Source organism: Hemiscyllium ocellatum, chromosome 10 (genome assembly GCF_020745735.1).
Source record: "Hemiscyllium ocellatum isolate sHemOce1 chromosome 10, sHemOce1.pat.X.cur, whole genome shotgun sequence".
In the NCBI taxonomy this organism is placed as follows: domain Eukaryota; kingdom Metazoa; phylum Chordata; class Chondrichthyes; order Orectolobiformes; family Hemiscylliidae; genus Hemiscyllium; species Hemiscyllium ocellatum.
Genome location: NC_083410.1, coordinates 81256297 through 81274567, shown reverse-complemented (window position 1 = coordinate 81274567; position 18271 = coordinate 81256297). Strand labels below are relative to the sequence as shown.

The 18271-nt window shown below is 40.0% G+C and overlaps 1 protein-coding gene across 1 annotated transcript in view; it reads right to left on the bottom strand.

Annotated features, from left to right (window-relative positions):
- Window positions 1–773: 773 nt before the first annotated feature.
- Window positions 774–18271, bottom strand: part of LOC132819570 (solute carrier family 22 member 2-like) — a 46931-nt gene continuing 29433 nt past the window's right edge. The window contains exons 8-12 of the mRNA XM_060831138.1: window positions 14456–14564; window positions 4600–4712; window positions 3086–3189; window positions 2240–2382; window positions 774–882 (exon numbers count right to left, since the gene is read on the bottom strand). Of these exons, the coding sequence (XP_060687121.1) occupies window positions 774–882; window positions 2240–2382; window positions 3086–3189; window positions 4600–4712; window positions 14456–14564 (578 nt within the window). The remainder of the gene's footprint in view (window positions 883–2239; window positions 2383–3085; window positions 3190–4599; window positions 4713–14455; window positions 14565–18271) is intronic.

The window sequence follows — 18271 nt, the reverse complement described above, 5'->3', positions numbered from 1 at the left end:
CTCCCCCATCATTGGCGTTGTAGATCCACCTACAGAACAGGAACTAAAGCGATTCAGGAAGGCAGCTCACCACCATCTTTACAAGGGCAATTAGGGATGGGCAATAAATGCTGGCCAACCACTGACACCTATATTCCACAAGTGAAGAAAAAAAATCCGATGAAGTAAACCAAACACAAACACAAATTGATGGATACACTCAGCAGGTCAGGCAGCACCTATGGAGTGAAACAGAGTTGACATTTTGAGTTCAGTGACCAAAACATTAACTGTTTTCACAATTGCTGCCAGACCTGCTGAATTTTCTCAACAACTTCTATTTTTGTTTGTTTCAGATCTCCAGCATTCACAGTTCTTTGTTTACATTAACCTGCTGAGGTAACTAGATTGGATTGCTCCACATGGTTGATGAGAAAGGGACAGGGTTTGTTCTATTACTGAAGAATTCTTGAAAAAGATAAAAATGAAATTATTTTCCAAGATCTAAGTTATAATTATTAGCATGAAATTTTCAGTAATTTTCATTACAGATAATTAATCCAAACATAATTTTTTATAGTTTAATATTCAACTTCAACACCAGTTGTCAAAATGCATTTTTCAGAGTGGACTGACCGTGAAATTATGTTTTTAATTTCAGCAAAGAATCATAATAGTTATAACACTTTATATAATTATGTACAACAAACAATAACAATATATCATAGTACACAGTAGATATTATGACATATAAATCTAACTGGCCAATATTGTGGTTAATGCTGCAATCCAATTCATGAGTTGAGGGCAATCTTCACTGCATCAGTGTCCTTCGTATTATGAGTTTCCGTTGAATGTTGAACAATCTGCTGATAATGTGCCTTTAAAGCACTTTTCTTCCACCTAAAGGAACAAACAAATATTTACTTCACACCAGTTTGAACCTCAATGTTTTCAGTATGAAATTCAGCACTAAGAGATCACATTTTCTTTCCTCCCTTTCAATACACGTTTCCTTCAATACTGAGGCTGCTGAAAGTGAAAACTCCTGAGCCATCTCAAGGATAAACATTAGCCTGGGGTCCAGAAACACCTAGTCACGTGTGTGTGGTGGTGTGTTGTGTCTGTGTTGTGTGTGCATGTGGGTGGGGGAGAAGGTGATAATAGACTTAATGGTGGTAGTTGGTCTGTTTTGTGAGATACTACCCAAGCTAGGATCCTGCCTTCAACCGTGGAAGAACAGGAAATTACCTTCTTTAATCAAGTGCAGCCTCCTTACATAGGGCAGCAAATTTGGCGGGAATGGAGTATCTGTAATTTTTTCTACTTTTCATAATTCTATGGGTAGACAATGTTATGCTGTAGTTTGTGGCCATTCATCAAATTGTCTTAAAAACATCTCTCAAATTCTTTCCTCTAGAAGGTCAAGGGCAAGCAGTCATATGAGAACAGTGGTGTTCAGGAGACACTATCCTGAATTAGACACATTTTGACATTCTTTCACCTTTACTGGATCATATCCAGGTATTGCCTGCCTAAAAGCTGCATGGAAGTAGCTTAACTACACAGACTGTAACAGTTCAAGAAGGTTCACCACTAACTTCTCAGTCACCTCGGGATAGACAACAAATACGATTCATGTTAGCAGCACTCTTGGAATTCTTTTTTTAAGAATGAGAGTAATAATGGGACCTTTAGGATTGTCTTTATCTCTGGAATTGTGGTGAGAAACAATTATGGAGAGCAACTGCTATCCAGAAACTGTGTGATTGAGGGCAAGATTGGCATTAACTATGATTTGTATACTTGCTTTCAAAAGCTCTGAAACTGTCACTCTTAAATTTCAGGAGGTCAGGCAGCATGCAAGGAGCAGGAAAATTGACATTTCGAGCAAAAGCCCTTCATCCAGAATAGGGCTCTATTCCGGATGAAGGGCTTTTGCCCGAAACGTCAATTTTCCTGACAAATCAGTTGAACAACTAATAAACAATATAACCAGAAAGCATGTCAGTCCTGAACACATTCAAATATCAAGCATTAAGTAAATAGCTGAAAAGCAACTTCTCTAGTGCTTTGACTATTGATGTAGATTTTCCAAGACTCTGAACCATACTGGAGCATGGGAATTGTGACCCCAATAATCCATAATCTTAGTTCATGTTTTAATAGTCAAATCCATGACAAGAAAGATAATCCATCTTCAGTATCCTCTCCCATGTCAACATGCCTGGCATTAAGATGCTAATCATTCAAAATCTACTCTGCTGGGCAGGACATGTTGTTTGTATGCTCTGGCATGGCAGAAAACTCCCGGGATAAAGGAAACAGTTTGAAATTTGTCAAAGGATCCCTGAAGAGGTCAAACATCCCCACCACCACATGGGAGTCCTTGGCTTGTGATCGCTATATTAGAGACAATTTATGAAGACACAAACAAAACAAGTTGGGAACAGACAGAGGAAGTTGAGGTATCAGACGGCACACAAATCTCCAAAAACCTCTTCTATCTGGCCCATTAAAATTGTGGTAGAGTGAGCTGTTCTGGATATATTTTGCCTATCCAATTCAACTGATTGATCTATTCTGAAATGGAGAGTGAAGGCAAAGAACAAGCATGTGTAGCGTGATATCTTAGATATTCCACTTGAGATTTGCATCGATGTAAATAAAAGTGATACAGTAAATTGAAGAGCTTTACTTAGTGATATAAGGAGCAAGCCAACTCAGGGACAGTAGATGCGCAGAGACCCACAGTCTAACATACTCCAAACAAGTATTTGAATATGCAAGTAGCAATATTGGTTTCAAGTACAAGGTAACTGAAGAGCAGCCTGCCCTAAATGTGAAAGACTCAACAAATTGCTTCATGGAAATCAGTCATCTGCAAACCCATTGAACCACCGCGGAAACATCTTTGATCCCAAGGAAAGAAGAAGAAAACAGCAGATCAGAGAAAGTTCTGGAAGCATTCTATCTATCTCCTCTTCAGTAGAATCTGCTATTGAGGCATCTGTTATTAACAAGCACCACTACTCTCAGAATTGATCATTGGCATTGGAATAACACAGGACTGAGTATTACAGTACTCCTGTAAGTGTAATTTTACTTGCCTTCTAATGTTCTCTGCATCCTCAATGGTATCTGGTAAAGGAACTCCCTTTGTTTCAGGTAAGAGTAACACTAGGACACCAGCAATCAAACCAGTCACCCCTGTGAATAAATTTACAGAGACTCAATAGAGGGAAAAAGTATGTAAAGAAACAGATATCATACATAGGGGAATTTAAATAATGTGGAAAAATTGGTTTAGAGCAAGTTTTTTTTCAAAATTTTTCAAAATTTCAAAATATCAACACAAGTACAGAGCTTTGTGTATTACAAGACACACAGTCCCCATTCCAAATGAAACATTAGCCCAGATCTTCCATGAACCAGCAATCATTGTTAGGTTACTGCTCCACTCGAACATTTCAATAGCTTATTATGCTTTGCATTCCACCCAGGCATCTTTCAGAAATACAGAGCACAACTTCATGAAGAACTCCTTTGTGGTGTCAGTGCCAGACAGGACACACTCTGTTATAATACTAGCTGTCGCATGGGACATTCAAGTCTCCTGTGTGAACGTTAGCGAATAGATAGGTGGGTGAGATGATATCTGGTTAGGGTGGTGTGGGTAAATGGACGGCAGGTATTTGGGTGATGGGGGTCTCAGGTTGGTTAGTCCAGGGTTTTGCAGGGTTTGTCGGGTAATCTGTGATGGGATGGTGTGTGAAGGAAAGTTGGGAGTTCAGGGGTTATTCGGTTGGGTCAGGGGTCAAAAGAGGTCTGAAAGGGGTCAGTATGAGTGATTACCTGGGTGGGTCATAAGTAGACTAGGTTTTATTGTACCTAACACTTCCGAGCAACTATCCAGATAAGAACCACGGAACTGTCCAAAGTCGCCAAATCTAACAGAGGGATTTTTGTAGAGGGTACTAGGGATTAGGTGAATCACTATTTGGTAGCTCAAGCATTCCAGCAATTTCCAAAGAGGTCAACGCACAGGTTGAATTTTGCCTCCAGTCTTTGACAGTGGCAGACATGTGGTCAGCATAAGAATCAAAACAACCCTGTTTGCATTCAGTTCACAGGCCAGCACACTGGCTCAGTGGATAGCACTGCTGCCTCACAGTGCTAGGGACCCAGGTTCAATTCCAGCCTTGGGTGATTGTCTGTGTGTAGTTTGAATGTTCTGCCTGTGTCTGCTTTTGTTCCGTTCCAGTTTCCTCCCACAGTCCAAAGATGTGCAGGTTGGATGAATTGGCCATGCTAAATTGCCCAGAATGTTCAGAGATGTGCAGGTTAGGTACATTAGTCAGGGGTAAATGTAGAGTAATAGGTAGGGGATTGGGTCTGGGAGGGTTACTCTCCGGAGGGTCAGTGTGAACTTTTTGGGCCAAATGGCCTGTAGGGATTCTACTCTAAATGAGGAAGATAGATGGGAAGAAAAGAAGAATTGAGAAAACCACTAAAAAGAATAAATTTGAGATTTGTCTCATGTGTAAGGGAGCATCTTTCACGTCATGTAACGATTTACACCTATATAACAAAGACTTAAACTGAGCTCGGTATACTCACCAAATACTACAAGAGGCAATTCAATCCAGATAGCAGCCAACCTATATACGATAAAAGGGGAAACAACTCCTCCGATGTCACACAGCAGTCCACATGCAGCAACAGCAAAGTTCCTGGTAGAGAATAGAACAGTTTATATCCCCAACCTTTTGAAGCTCACATGTTCACATTTCCAAAATCATGTTGCAAAGGTAATTTGTTATATCACCTGATTACCTGATTATTTTGGACATACATTGCTATAACCATGATACAAGTCCATGCTGAGAGGAGTGAATTTAAACAGTTGCAGATACTGGAAATTTGAATCGGATTAAAAACAGAAAATGCTGGAGAGTTTCAGCAATTTCTGGCTTTGTTTATACTGGGAGGTTTCCTTTCACAAATATTTTTTTGGCCTGAATCTACTTTGCTGCTCCAGTGATAATCTAGGAAGCTGTTGGAAATTCATTAAACACTGTTTAAATGACAGGAACTCCCAGGAAGCTGAGACTACACTTCTAGCAATTGAACAAATGCCTAAGAGAATGACACTAAGATTTATGGTTACACCCTTGTATTTCTGAAGCTGAGATAGGCGTCTATTTGTTAAATCTCTTTAGTTGACAAAATGGTGGCTCTAAATAAAGCATTGACTCAGACACCAAACTGAGCAATAACTCAGACCCGAGGCTGAGCATCAACACCAACCCCAGAGGAAGCATCAATTCAGATCCCAGATTAAGAATTGACGTGGGCCCCAAACTAAGCGTTGATTCAGACCCCAGATTAACAATAACCTGGATTGAAATCAACCTGATCCCCAGAGTGATACCAACTCAAACCCAACATTGATCGTCAGCCTGTACTGTGAACTGTCATCAACTTGGACCCTAGGCCTGGAGGTAAAAATGTCAATTTGAGAACTCAGACATGGAATTTTATCAGTTAATACAATTATAACTATCACATGAGAAATGTTATTTTTGACAATAAAATTTGAAGAAAGTTTATGTATGACTCAACAAATAATGATGGGATCACTTCCAAATCATAGAACCAAATGCCTCAATATTTCTGAGGAGGCAGTGTGATAGCAGGATTTAGGGTCATTAGTAAATGGGTTGCCTAAAAATACGGGGACAGCAAAGGTGCAAATATTTGAAGCAGTTAAAAGGAGATTCACTTCACTGATACCTGGATGTGGTGGGGAAGTTGTCCAAGGAAGGCTTGGGCTAGTATCCTTTGCAGTTTAGAAGAATGCGACATAATCTTTTTAGGCTTACAATTTCTTGAAGGGACTCATCATGGTAGATGCCAACAGGATGTTTCCCCTTGTAGTGGCACATAACTGATGGAATTTTATAGGGATCTGATCAACGTGGGCTGTGACGAGATCGAGTCATAGAGTCACATAGCATGGAGACAGACCCTTCGGTCCAACTCGTCCATGCTGACCAAGTTTCCCAAACTAAAACTAATCCCATTTGCCTACATTTGACAACATTTGCTATCCATTTGCCTGTCCAAATGTTTTTTAAATGTGTAACTGTGCCTACGTCTGCCACTTCCGAGGAAGTTCATTCTCTCTGTGTGATAAGTTGCCCCTCAGATCCTTTTTAACTTTTTCCCTTCTCAACCCAAAAATATGCTCGCTTGTTTTATACTCCCTACACTGGGGAAAGGACATTTGCTATTCACCTTATCTACACCCCTCTTGGTTTGATAAATCTTTATAAGGTCACCCTTCAACCTCCAGGGAAAAACAATCTCAGCCAATCCAGCCTGTCCGTATAACTCAAGCACTCCAGCCCTGATAACATCCTTGTAAATCATTTCTAATTCTGGCCCCTAGAGCATGCCTGGTTTTAATTGCTCCACATCTGGTGGTCATGCCTTCAACTGCCTAAGCCATAACTCTATTCCCTCTCTTCAACTCTCTGCCTCTCTCTACTTTGATTTTCTCTTTTAAGATAGTCCTTAAAACATTTTGATGTGGTCAAGGGTGTTATATTTTGTTTCCTCATACCTCTATGAAGTGATGAGGTGTTGTATTATGGTAAAGGGACTAAATTAAATAAATTGAAACACAGAAAACAGGGAATGCTAGAAATCAAAAATTATAATAAAAAATGTTGGTTCCTCAGGCCCACCAACATCTATAGAAAGAGTAAAGAATTAGATTTGTGGTAGAATCAGATAAGAAGTCTAATGACACCCATCATTAGATCAAGATCATCGCGCATCATCTTTTATACTTTGCACAGGTGATGTGATGAGACTTTTGCTAAGTAGCTATGCGACAGAGGAAGTGGTGGAGGCTAGTATTATTGCAACATTTAAAAAGCATCTGGATGGGAATATGAATAGTCAGGGTTTGGAGGAATATGAGCCAGGTGTTGGCAAGTGGGATAGATTATGTTGGGATCTGGTCGGCATGGACAAGTTGAACTGAAGGGTCTGTTTCTATGCTGTACATCTCTATGACTCTATGATAGGTATCACCACATATTAAACACCATTTTAAGACCACAGCTCGATTCATTAATACTTTCCTTTGCACTTTATCAAACTTGCCAAACAGACTAGATGTCAGGGAAACTCAACAAGGAGACCAGAATGATTTCAGTTCACCACTTGCTCTGAATGACCATGTTGCTTGCAACCAAACCTTAGCCTAGGGAACATTTGATTGGCACCAAATGTACCCATCCCACTCATGGACAATGGGTTTCTGGCATCTGCCAACCCATTAAACCAAGTGTCCCCACTATTTTTTTTCTCTTGCACAAATCTCCAAGGTCCATGCATGGCAGCATCTTCTGAAATCGGAAGTCCATGCTGCGAGCAGTGATCGCATGCCAACCAATGTGTGCAAATTCTTGGAAAGAGAAAATTGATCATAACTATCCTGGCATTTCTACTTGGCACTGGCAGTGCATTGCAGCATGCACTAGAAACTAGCATTGAAATGCAGCAGAGGCACTTTGTGCCATGGACAGATTGCAGACTGAACTAGGCTCGCTTTTTTTTGCACCTGATTGCTTAGTGACTTCCTTGCCTTCCTTGCTGTACCAATTAGCACAATCACAAAACAAACAGCTTACCTTGCTACTGAGCATTCTTAGTCTGGAGGGGGGAAGCAGGAGGGGGGAGGGGGTAGTTCAGGGGGTTCAGGCTCTCTAAGTATAGAGTGGTCTGCCATAGCAGTCTCCCAAATCATTCAATGGAATTTCCAAAGTCAGGCATCAGGTTGGGGTGTTCCAGGTTGGAGGTCTGTGCTTCTGTAGTCCAGGGAATGGGCTACAATCTGTCCATTAGCTCAAAGCGACAATTCTACCATGCTGGTCAGGGAGATGTACAGACACCAGTCAGAGGTTTTGGCTTGCCTTACCCAGGGTTATCCGGTCATATTTGTTGAGGGGAGTAGGACAAGATTGAGCCTACCCACAGAAAATAAGGGAGAATGGAATGGTGTGAGGGCAAGTGTGGCTGTTCCTGTAGAATTGAGCCTCAGTAAGTCACTGTTTGCGTCCCAGGACTCTTAGCTTTGGTCAAGGGTGCAGTACAATTGTGAAGAGGGGCAGCAAGGTTTGCAAGGGCATGATACAGTAAAGCATGGCAGGGAAGGGAGTAACATGAGAGAGGGGTGTTATCCATGGTTAGGATCTCCCTAACCTCAGTAGCAGGGCGGGGGGGGGGGGACACCGTGGGGGGGGGGGGGGGGGGGGGGGGTGGGGGAAGACGGAGTGGTGTTGAGGCATGGTAAATTACCACAATAAGCATTGTCACTTCATTTACTTAGGGTTGGCTGGGATAGTTGACAGGTTCAGGCTCATGTAGACTGGAGCTGGGGGATTTAGGGAAGTGTGAAGCCTGTGGGTTAATGGGATGTGTTGCTCGGAGGTATGTGGATGTTTGAGGACTCACCATTTAAGACTAAGGATGGATGTCGCTAGCAGCGGAGCACTTGTTATTGCCCTTCATCATATTGTGAGTTAGTCACGTGCAATGGGGAAGAAAATGGCCTCAAGAACACTCTTAAGTGGTCAGGGTAAATGACTCAAACTATATGGGAGAGGGATGCTGCAAAAACCAATCATAGGGCTTTTAAAGAGGAAGAACATTGGCCACAACCTGGTGCCTATTGACCTAGCCATCTACATGCTCTCTGTATGTTACACTTTTATTGCACAGTCACTGCTGGACAATTCTTTGACAGCTACATCTTTGTGCACAGAGGAAGCCAAATATTAATAATGTTGAATGAGGAGGGACAAAGTGTTACCATGAACCAATGCTATGGGTATGCTTTGCTCTTCCTGCTTCCAGAAGGTGGAGTTGGGTTGCATCATAGACCTCCATTCCTGGAGCTTTCTCTATGGTTATGTAATGCTGCTGGATGGTGTTAGTGCCTACACAGAGAGACTCATAGCCATATGAATGTTAACATCAGGAACATTTATGCAAGAACTGAGAATGACAGATTTTTTTAAACATTTGTGTCACCATTGTGCCCTCAATATGTTTTCTTATTTCACTCCCACTATGTTTAGTATACTACTTGGTTCAGCAGCTAGGTGGGAGAGAACAACCATTCAATTGTTCAACATGTTGATCCTAGAAGATTGTTGTCTCATCACAGTGACACTTGTGTTTATCAGGCCAAGCATGCAAGGTTCTTCTTGCCAAAGACATGATGACTGTCCTTTATGTCAGTGTTCAAGGGTTGGTGAAGGGCAGGCAGGATGGGCACCAAACAATGCCTGTGGAATGGGCAAAACAGTCGGTGTGTGGTTCTACCTCTGAAAGAGTGTGCTTCATGGCTCCTCCTTGTCACCTGCCCCCAGTACTGGGAACCAATGGGTGGAAATGAAGTGGAAGTGCACATTTTCCAGCAACTGGTCAAGGAGCTGGGCCTGGCTCTCCATGAGGAGGCAGCTAGATGGTTTCATGATTCACTGAACTGATATAGCTTCTGGACAATGAGGGCAATTGCATCCTATATCCCTGTCTGATGCTGCTGCTATGCCCTTTTTATTTGGATGAAGTCTCTGATTGCTGACAGGGTCAACTCCTGCCAATGTTTGCAGAGATAAGGATAGATCACCAAGTGGTCAGGAAGAGACAATAATTCAACCTGGAGATTATATACGCATGGAGATAGGAGTTTGCAAGTGGAGCATAGAACGAATTCTGCAATGGGAAATGGAGGAGATGATGCATGGGGCAATTGGACACTGGGAACAGATCAGGCAGAGTGGAGAAGCAATCACAAGGAATGTTGTATAAGATAATAATTTTGAAAGAGTGAATGTTGAAGTTGTATAATTTGCATTTATTCTGATAATGTAATCCAGTTTTTGGATTAAGACAGTACCAGATGAGCATTTGCAGAGACCAGATGAATACCATCCAGCTCTTGAGAATCCTAGTAAATATTGCCTGACTAGTAATGTAGTTCCACTAATTGCTATAATGCAATAAACCACTTTGCCAACTAAAACAAGTTCCTCGTCTGAAAAGACTCTACAGTGGAATATCATCCACTATTAATCATTAGATAGGTCCTAACTACAGTATAGACAAAGTGTCACTGAACTACCTCAAATAATCCTTATCTAGTGTCAGGTACTGGCAGAGGTGGTAGATACCATGAGATGTCAGTAATGTCAACCTGTATAGTACCATTGGGAGCAGAGTTGAGAAAGCAGTAAGATATTGCATTGAGGGAAGAGATTGTGTGCAGTGGGGAAGACACAGGTACATAAGGGAGAAGAAAGTGCATGTCCAAACTTCTGACTCAGGGAAGCATGTTATCACGAAGCCACATCTTACATTCAAAATCCCAAAGCATTTAATATGTTACACATAACTGATTGTATATTAGTGTAGTAGTGTCACTCGGGAGGACTTAAACTGGTGTAACAGAAAGCTGGGAACCAGAGCAGTAGGTCAGTATGTACAGTGATTGAGGAGAAGGTAGAGGTTGTCAAGTAAGTCTAATAGGATGAACAGACAGGACCAGGCGAATGAACATAGGATTGGCGTTCTGAACTGTATTTCAGTGCAGTGTGTACAACAAATAAGGCAGATAAGCTTAGATCCTGCAATTTACAATTGTAGATGAGAGATGTCAGTAATGACAAACTGTACAAAATACCACTGGGAGCAGAATTGAGAGAGCAATAAGAGATTGGATTGAGGGAAAAGATTATGTGGGGGGTGAAGACATGTGTACGCAGGGAGAAGAAAATGCATGCCCAACTTCCTGATTGAGGGAAGAATGATATCACTAAAAGCCATCAATAAAATCAATGATTTTGTCACCATCTCAGAAGTTTAGTTGAGATAAGGGCAAGATCAACATTCCAGGGTTCAGATTTTTCAGACATGATGGAGAGGGGTGTAAAAAGGGTGAGGGTGTTGCATTACTGCGCTAAAAGAAGACATTTTGGAGAGCTCATCCAACAAGGTCACTTGGGTAGAATTCAGGAATAAATAAGGTGTAATTGCTATGATGGGATTATACTGTAGGCTTCCTGACAGCTAGCAGAAGGTATAAAAACAGATCATGGCAAGATATTTAAAACAACAGGGTTTTTGTTGTGGGTGATTTTAAATTCTCTAATATTGGCTGGGACTCAGTTCCTTTGATGGGGCAGAATTTGTTAGGTACATTCAGGAGAGTTTCTTGAAATAATATGTAGATAGTCCAACTCGGGAAGGCATCATACTAGACCTTGTACTGGGGAAAGAGCATGACTAGGTGATTGACATTTCAGTGGAAGAGCATTTTGGGAACAGTGATCATAATTACATACATTTTAAGGTAGTTATGGGCAAGGATAAAACTGGTCCTTGATTGAAATGGTTAAACTGGGGACAGGCTAATCACTACAATATTAGAGAGGAACTGGAGAAATTAGATTTAGGGCAGATGTTTGATGGCAAATCTACTTCTGATATGTGGAAGTTTTTTAAAGGCCAGTTAATCAGAGTTCAGGACCAACATTGTCCTGTAAGGATGAAAAATAAAGATGGCAAAACTTGGAAGCCATTGATGACAAGACATATTGAAGATTTAGTCAGGAAAGGAAAGGAAACATTTGTAAGGTTTGGGAAATTGAAATCAGACAAGGCCCCTGAGGAATATAAAACAAGCATCAAGTCATAGCAGGGACATAAGCCTTTTGGTCTAACTTGACAGAAGTGGGTACTGCAGATACTGGAGATTACAGTCAAGATTAAAGTAGTGCTGGAAAAGCACAGCAGGTCAGGCAGCATCTAAGGAGTAGGAAAATCCACGTTTCGGGCAAACGCCCTTCATCAGGAAAGGTCCAACTTGTTCATACCGACCAGATAATCTAGTCCCCTTTGCCAGCATTTAGCCCATACCCCCCTCAACTCTTCCTATTCATATACCCATCCAAATGTTTTTAAATGTAATTGTATCAGCCTCCACCATTTCCTCTGGCAGCTCATCCCATACATGTACCAACCTCTGCATGAAAATATTGCCCCTTTATAAACCTTGCCCCTCTCACCCTAAACCTATGCCCTCTAGTTTTGGACTCCATCACCCCAGGGAAAAGACTTTGTCTATTTACCCTATCCATGCCTCTTATGATTTTTTTAACTTTAATAAGGACACCTCTCAGCCTCCAATGTTCCAGGGAAAGTAGCCTATTCAACTTCTTCCTAGAGCTCAAACCCTCCAGGCTTGGCAATGTCTTTATAAATATTTTCTAATTTGGAGGTGCCGGTATTGGACTGGGGTGGACAAAAAGTTAAAAATCACACAACATCAGGTTATGGTCCAACAGGTTTATTCGGAAAGAAAGCTAGTGCTATAACTTGGCTTTGTGTGATTTTTAACTAAATCTTTTCTGAATGATTTCAAGATTCACAACATCCTTCTTATAGCAGGAAGACAAGAATTGAATACAATATTCCAAAAGTGCCCTAAGCAATGTCCTGTACATTTGCAACATGACCTCCCAACTCCAATACTCAATGCACTGACTGACCAATAAAGAAAAGTATACCAAACACCTTCTAAACTATCTTACCTACCTGCAACTTTACTTTCAAAGATCTGTGAACCTGCTCTCCAAGGTCTTTTTGTTCAGCAACATTCCTTGGGACCTTACCATTAAGTCTTGCCTTCATTTGCTTTTCCAAACTGTAGCACCTCACATTTACCTAAATTAAACTCCATCTGCCATTCCTTGGCCCATTGGCCCAGCTGATCAAGATCGCACTGTACTCTGAGGTAACCTTCTTCACTGTCCACTACACTTCCAATTTTGGTGTCATCTGCAAAATTGAAAACTATACCTCCTAAGTTCACATCCAAATCATTTATAAATGATGAAAAGCATGGCAGGAAAGAACTTAAACAAAGAATCAGGAGGGGAGAAAGGGGCATTGAATCGATGGTAAGTTAGTAAGTAGGATACAGTATTAGCACAGAGAAAGTGAGGACTGCAGATACTGGAGATCAGAGTTAAAAAGTATAGCACTAGAAAAGCACAGCAGGTCAAACAGCATCCGAGGAACAGGAGAATTGCCATTTCGGACATCAGCCCTTCATCAGGAATGTAGTGGTTATTGGCGTGGTGTTAGAACACATCGGGTAGTTGTTGGATGTCTTTCTGACTGAAGGTTTATGACCAGTGGTGTTCCACATGGATCAGTACTGGGACTTCTGTTGTTTATAATTCATATAAGTGATCTGGATGAAAATATAAGTGGTGTGATTAGTAACTTTGCAGACAACACAAAAATTGTGTGCTTGTGGATAATGAAGTGGGTTGTCAAAGGATACAGTGGGATACAGATCAGTTGGAAAGATTGGCAGAGAAATGGCATATGGAGTTTAATCTGACCATGTGAGGGATGATGCATTTTGAGAGGTCAGTATATGGTAAATGGTAAGACATCAATGATCATTGATACACCGAGAAATCTTGGAGTGCAAGTTCATAGCACACTGAAATTAGCAGCACACTTGGCAAAGGTGGTAAAGAAGACTTCTGGTATGCTTGCCTTCATTGGTCAGGGCACTGAGTATAAAAGTTGGCAAGTCATGTTGCTGTATAAAACTTTAGTTAGGGCACATTTGGAGAGGTGCGCATAATTCAGGTCCCCACATTTTAGCAAGGAAGTCGAGGCTTTGGAGAGAGTGCAAAAGAGGTTTATCAGGATGTTGCCTGGATTGGAGTGCATTGGTTATAAGGAGCGGTTGGACACATTTGGATTGTTTTTACTGTGTGTCAGAGACTAAGGGGACGAAGAATGGGGTTAGAAGTGTATAAAATTATTAGAGGCATGGAAAAGGTGTAGAGTCTCAGCCTTCTTCCTAGCGTGGAAATGTCAAATAGATTTAAATTGAGAGGGGGAAAATTTAAAGGAGATGTGTGAGGCAAGTTTTTCACACAAAGGATGGTAGGTGCCTGGAATGTCAGGGAAGGTGATCAGAAGCAGATATGGTAGTAACGTTTAAAAGACATTTGGACAGACACATGAACAGATAGGGAATAGAGAGATATGGATCACTTACAGATAGATGGAATCAGTTTAGAATGGCAATATTGTCTGCTGAAGGGCCTGTTCCTGTGCTGTACTTTTCTAAGTTCTATGTTAAGTAGAGTACCTGGAATGAGATTATGCTGCTTTCATATTAAATCTTCATAAAGGGATGTATAATTAATCAATTCTAAAACAGTATTTTCCACATGCAAATGCTTGTAAATTTGCTTTGATATTTTCAGTACATGTCAATAAACCTAACTGTTAAAATTAAATTTAATTCCTGGCAAAATAATTAATTCATGCTGGTTACTTCTGTTGCTTTAAATTATTTTGTACTTACCGTAAAAATGTAGGATACAGCTCCATGTTCACAAAACAGACCATCTCCAAAGCTACTGTTATCCCCAGTCTGCCCAAGCATGCAACTGCAGTCTTTAACCAGGTTAAATCTGAATTTAAAAATATATTTGCAATTTGCACAATATAATTCTTAGAAACCATTAAAATATTTCACTAGTTTACTTTTTTTGTTAACAAGTTAAACAAAATCACGCAGTTACAATAATGTCAGTTAATTAAACATAAATTTGTAAGAAGCAAGTTGTGTCAAATAAATTTGAGGGAATTTCAGTACATTGATAAAGAAAATGTGTGGATACTGTGTACATGTGAATAATCCACAAATAAATGGATTTTCAACAGTTGTAAAATTCCACATAGGACATTAATAAGATTAAGATGCACAGCTTTGAAGATGTGACAGCTTGAGATAGAAAGTTAAAGGAATAATAATAATGCAGTAATTAATTAGTATTTTTGAAACAGGAGGGATAGGGACACTGGTGCTTTCCTCTAATAAATGTTGGACCATTGTTCTTTTCAAAGTATCATTGATCTGGATTGTAATGCTTAAAGAAAAAAATGAAGAAGGCTTTAAAGCAGGGTGCATGATTAACTGATGCATGACTTCAAGGCGATGTAGAGAAGTTAATAAATTAGGTTTTCAAATGGCTGATGAAACTTAATTTGCGGAAATGGGAAGTGATGCCTTCCAGAAGAAAGACACAGTGAATATCTACATTCAACAGTAAAGTTTCAAGAGAAGAAAATCAGAAACACTGGGAGTTTGGAGAGCAGAATTTAGAATTAGCATCATAAAATCATTGGTTCAAACAAATTGCAACAAAATGCATCAGTAATTGAAGGAACTAAATTAAGGGTGGGATATAGGGTGCTTTTTTCTGGATAGTATCAAGGTTCTTGAGTATTATTGGAACTGGCCAATTGGTGGTAGAGAATATTCTTTGCATTCCTGACTCATGCCTTGTAGATGATGGAGAGGCTTTGGAGACAGTAGGTGGGTCACACTCCCAGTCTCTGACCTGCTCTTGTGGCCACAGCATTTATTAGCTGATCCAGTTAAGTTTCTGGTCACTCATGACTTCTTCACAGGTCATTGATGTGGGGATAATGAGATGTCAACAAAATTAAATCTTTTTACATTTTTGCACTCATTACATAACTAGTTCAATTTTGTGCCCTTTGGGCAGCTATTTCTGTATGTTGATTACTTAAGATGCTATTTTCTAACAGGATTTGGTTGGTGAATTTAACATTCTTCAAATATTCTCAACATGTCAAACCTACATTGAGTTACGAAGCTCTTATTAATTGTGTCGCCATTACATCCCCTACTACATTGCATTGTTCTTAATCACAGAATTACCTGCCACAATGTAAGAGATCCATCGATTATGACTGCAGATATTGTATTATCATTACAGAATTGTTATAACCTTGTGCCAATATCCTAACTTTTATCCATATCTCTGCACACCATTTCTATCCAAATAATCATCCTATGTCCTCTCAAATAATCCAATTGAACCAGCCTTCACCACATTTCCAGGTAGTGTATTCCATAACCTAACATCATCCTTGTTGCTTTTCAATGTCAATTTAAATTCTATGCACTCCCATTCTCTGTTTATATGAGCACAATTTTTCTCTATCTACGCTGTTGAGCTTACTCATGATTTTGAATATCTTTATCAAATCACCTTTCAGCCTTCTCCATTTCAAGAATAGTCCAACTTCCTTATAACCAAAGTTTGTAATTCCTGAAACTATTCTTGTAAATTGCTTCTGCAATCTCTCCAGTGCATTCACATCTTTTGTATAATGTGGACCCACAACTGTACATGGCGCACCAGCAGAGGTCTACCAAGTGTCATGTGCAAATTCAACATCAACTCCCTGTTCTTGTACTTGATGCCCCTACTAATAAAACAAATAAAACCATATTGCTTTATTAACTGCACTTTCCACCTGTCCCACCACCTTCAGTGATCTACGCACATGTGCTCCCAGATTCCTACACTCCTGCACCCCCTTTAGAATTGTACCTCCTATTTTGTATTATCTTTCAATGTTCTTCAAACCAAAATGCATCACTTCACATTTCTTTGCATTGAACCCCATCTCCCACTGGTCTGTCTACTCCACCAACCTGTCTAAGTCCTTCTGGATGACCATATAGTTCTCCTCATAGTTTATCGTTGTTCAAGTTTAATACCATCTCCACACTTTGAAATTTGCCCCACACACCAAGGTTCAGATCATGTATCCAGTATATATATGTGGAAAAGCAAGGGTCTGAGTAATGAGCTACAGTGCAAACGTTTCTCTGGGATGAAAAATATCCATTGACTATTACTCTCTGCTTCCTTTCATGCAGCCAATGTTGTTACTGTGTTGCTACTATCCCTCTTGTAACAAGATCTGTAAGTTTTATGTCAGTTTGCAGAATTTTCACTTAGCATCCTCTTCTGAGTAACACTGCTTCAGATGCATTGTCACTATCACTGTTGAAAATAAGTGCCAAGTCAGGTAAATACAATAGAAAACACTGTAGGGTCTCCACCAACAATTTAAATGCATGCTCACTACTACTGGCCAGTGAACAGATCAGTATAACCTTTATCTTCACCACCAAAGACCAGTGTGAATCTGTATCCTCAGCTCCACATGTTTTACAAAGCATTTCTTGCATCAAAGGGTTAGCTGACCTCAGAAGACAAGCTCTTCTCAAAGGATAGAGAATAATATATACTTAATAATAAAATAATAAGAACAAATAATAATATGTACTTAACTGTAAGTACTCTAGCCCAAAGTCTTGCAAAAGACTTTTAGATTAATGCAGTTAGCTATTAAGTTCTATGTAATAGATTTATTCCATTTGTCAAGGCTGAACCCCTCTTTGACTGAAATCTCTGGATATCCTTCCCTCGTATTTTCAGCAACTTAGAAGAATACTAGCAATATAAATTGGTGGTAGTGAACCTACCCATTGCATTTCAGATAGTTCCACTGGACATGACCCCAACAGATAACATGCCAACAGAGCTGGTATTCAACAATATGCCACCATTGGCTTCTGTGAACCTATCCTGGTCTTGTTCAAACCAGTATGAACCTGCATGTTTACCTGCAGTGTGAATGTATATCCTGAATTTATCAAATCACTGTAAATTTGTATCCCGCATTGTATAGACTGGTGTTTATCCTCACAATTTCAATCAGCATGAACTTGCATTCTGAACTTGTGTAAATCAATGTTAACCTATACTCTGAATTCTATAGATCAATATTAACCTGAAACCTTAATTTTACAAACAGTGTTAACTGACATCCTGAGCTTCTGCAGACCACGATGAACCAGTGTGCTCACAAGTACAAATACTTATTTTCCTGTATTCTCAACACTGTAGTCTAATGCTAAACTACACCCTAGCTTGGGTAAATTAGATTGAATCTGTATCATCACTATTACAGACTAATGTTGTGCTACCTCCAATTAGTTATAGATGTATGCATACTCTGCTCCTGTAGACTTTAGAATTGTACCATTTATATAATCTCTCTAGTGCTTCCTAAATTTTTAAAATTGTGCCCCGAAAGCTAGTGTCTAGATTATTAAAAAATTCAGGAAGAATAAGTGTCCTAACTCCACTATAAATCTTACTCCAGTCCTGATAAACATTAATTAATCGTTACTTTCTGTTTCCTGTCACACTACCAACTTCATATCCATGTCACTGTTGTCCCTTTTATTCTATGTAGCTTTATTGCCCTTTCTAGAAGTTTCGCCATT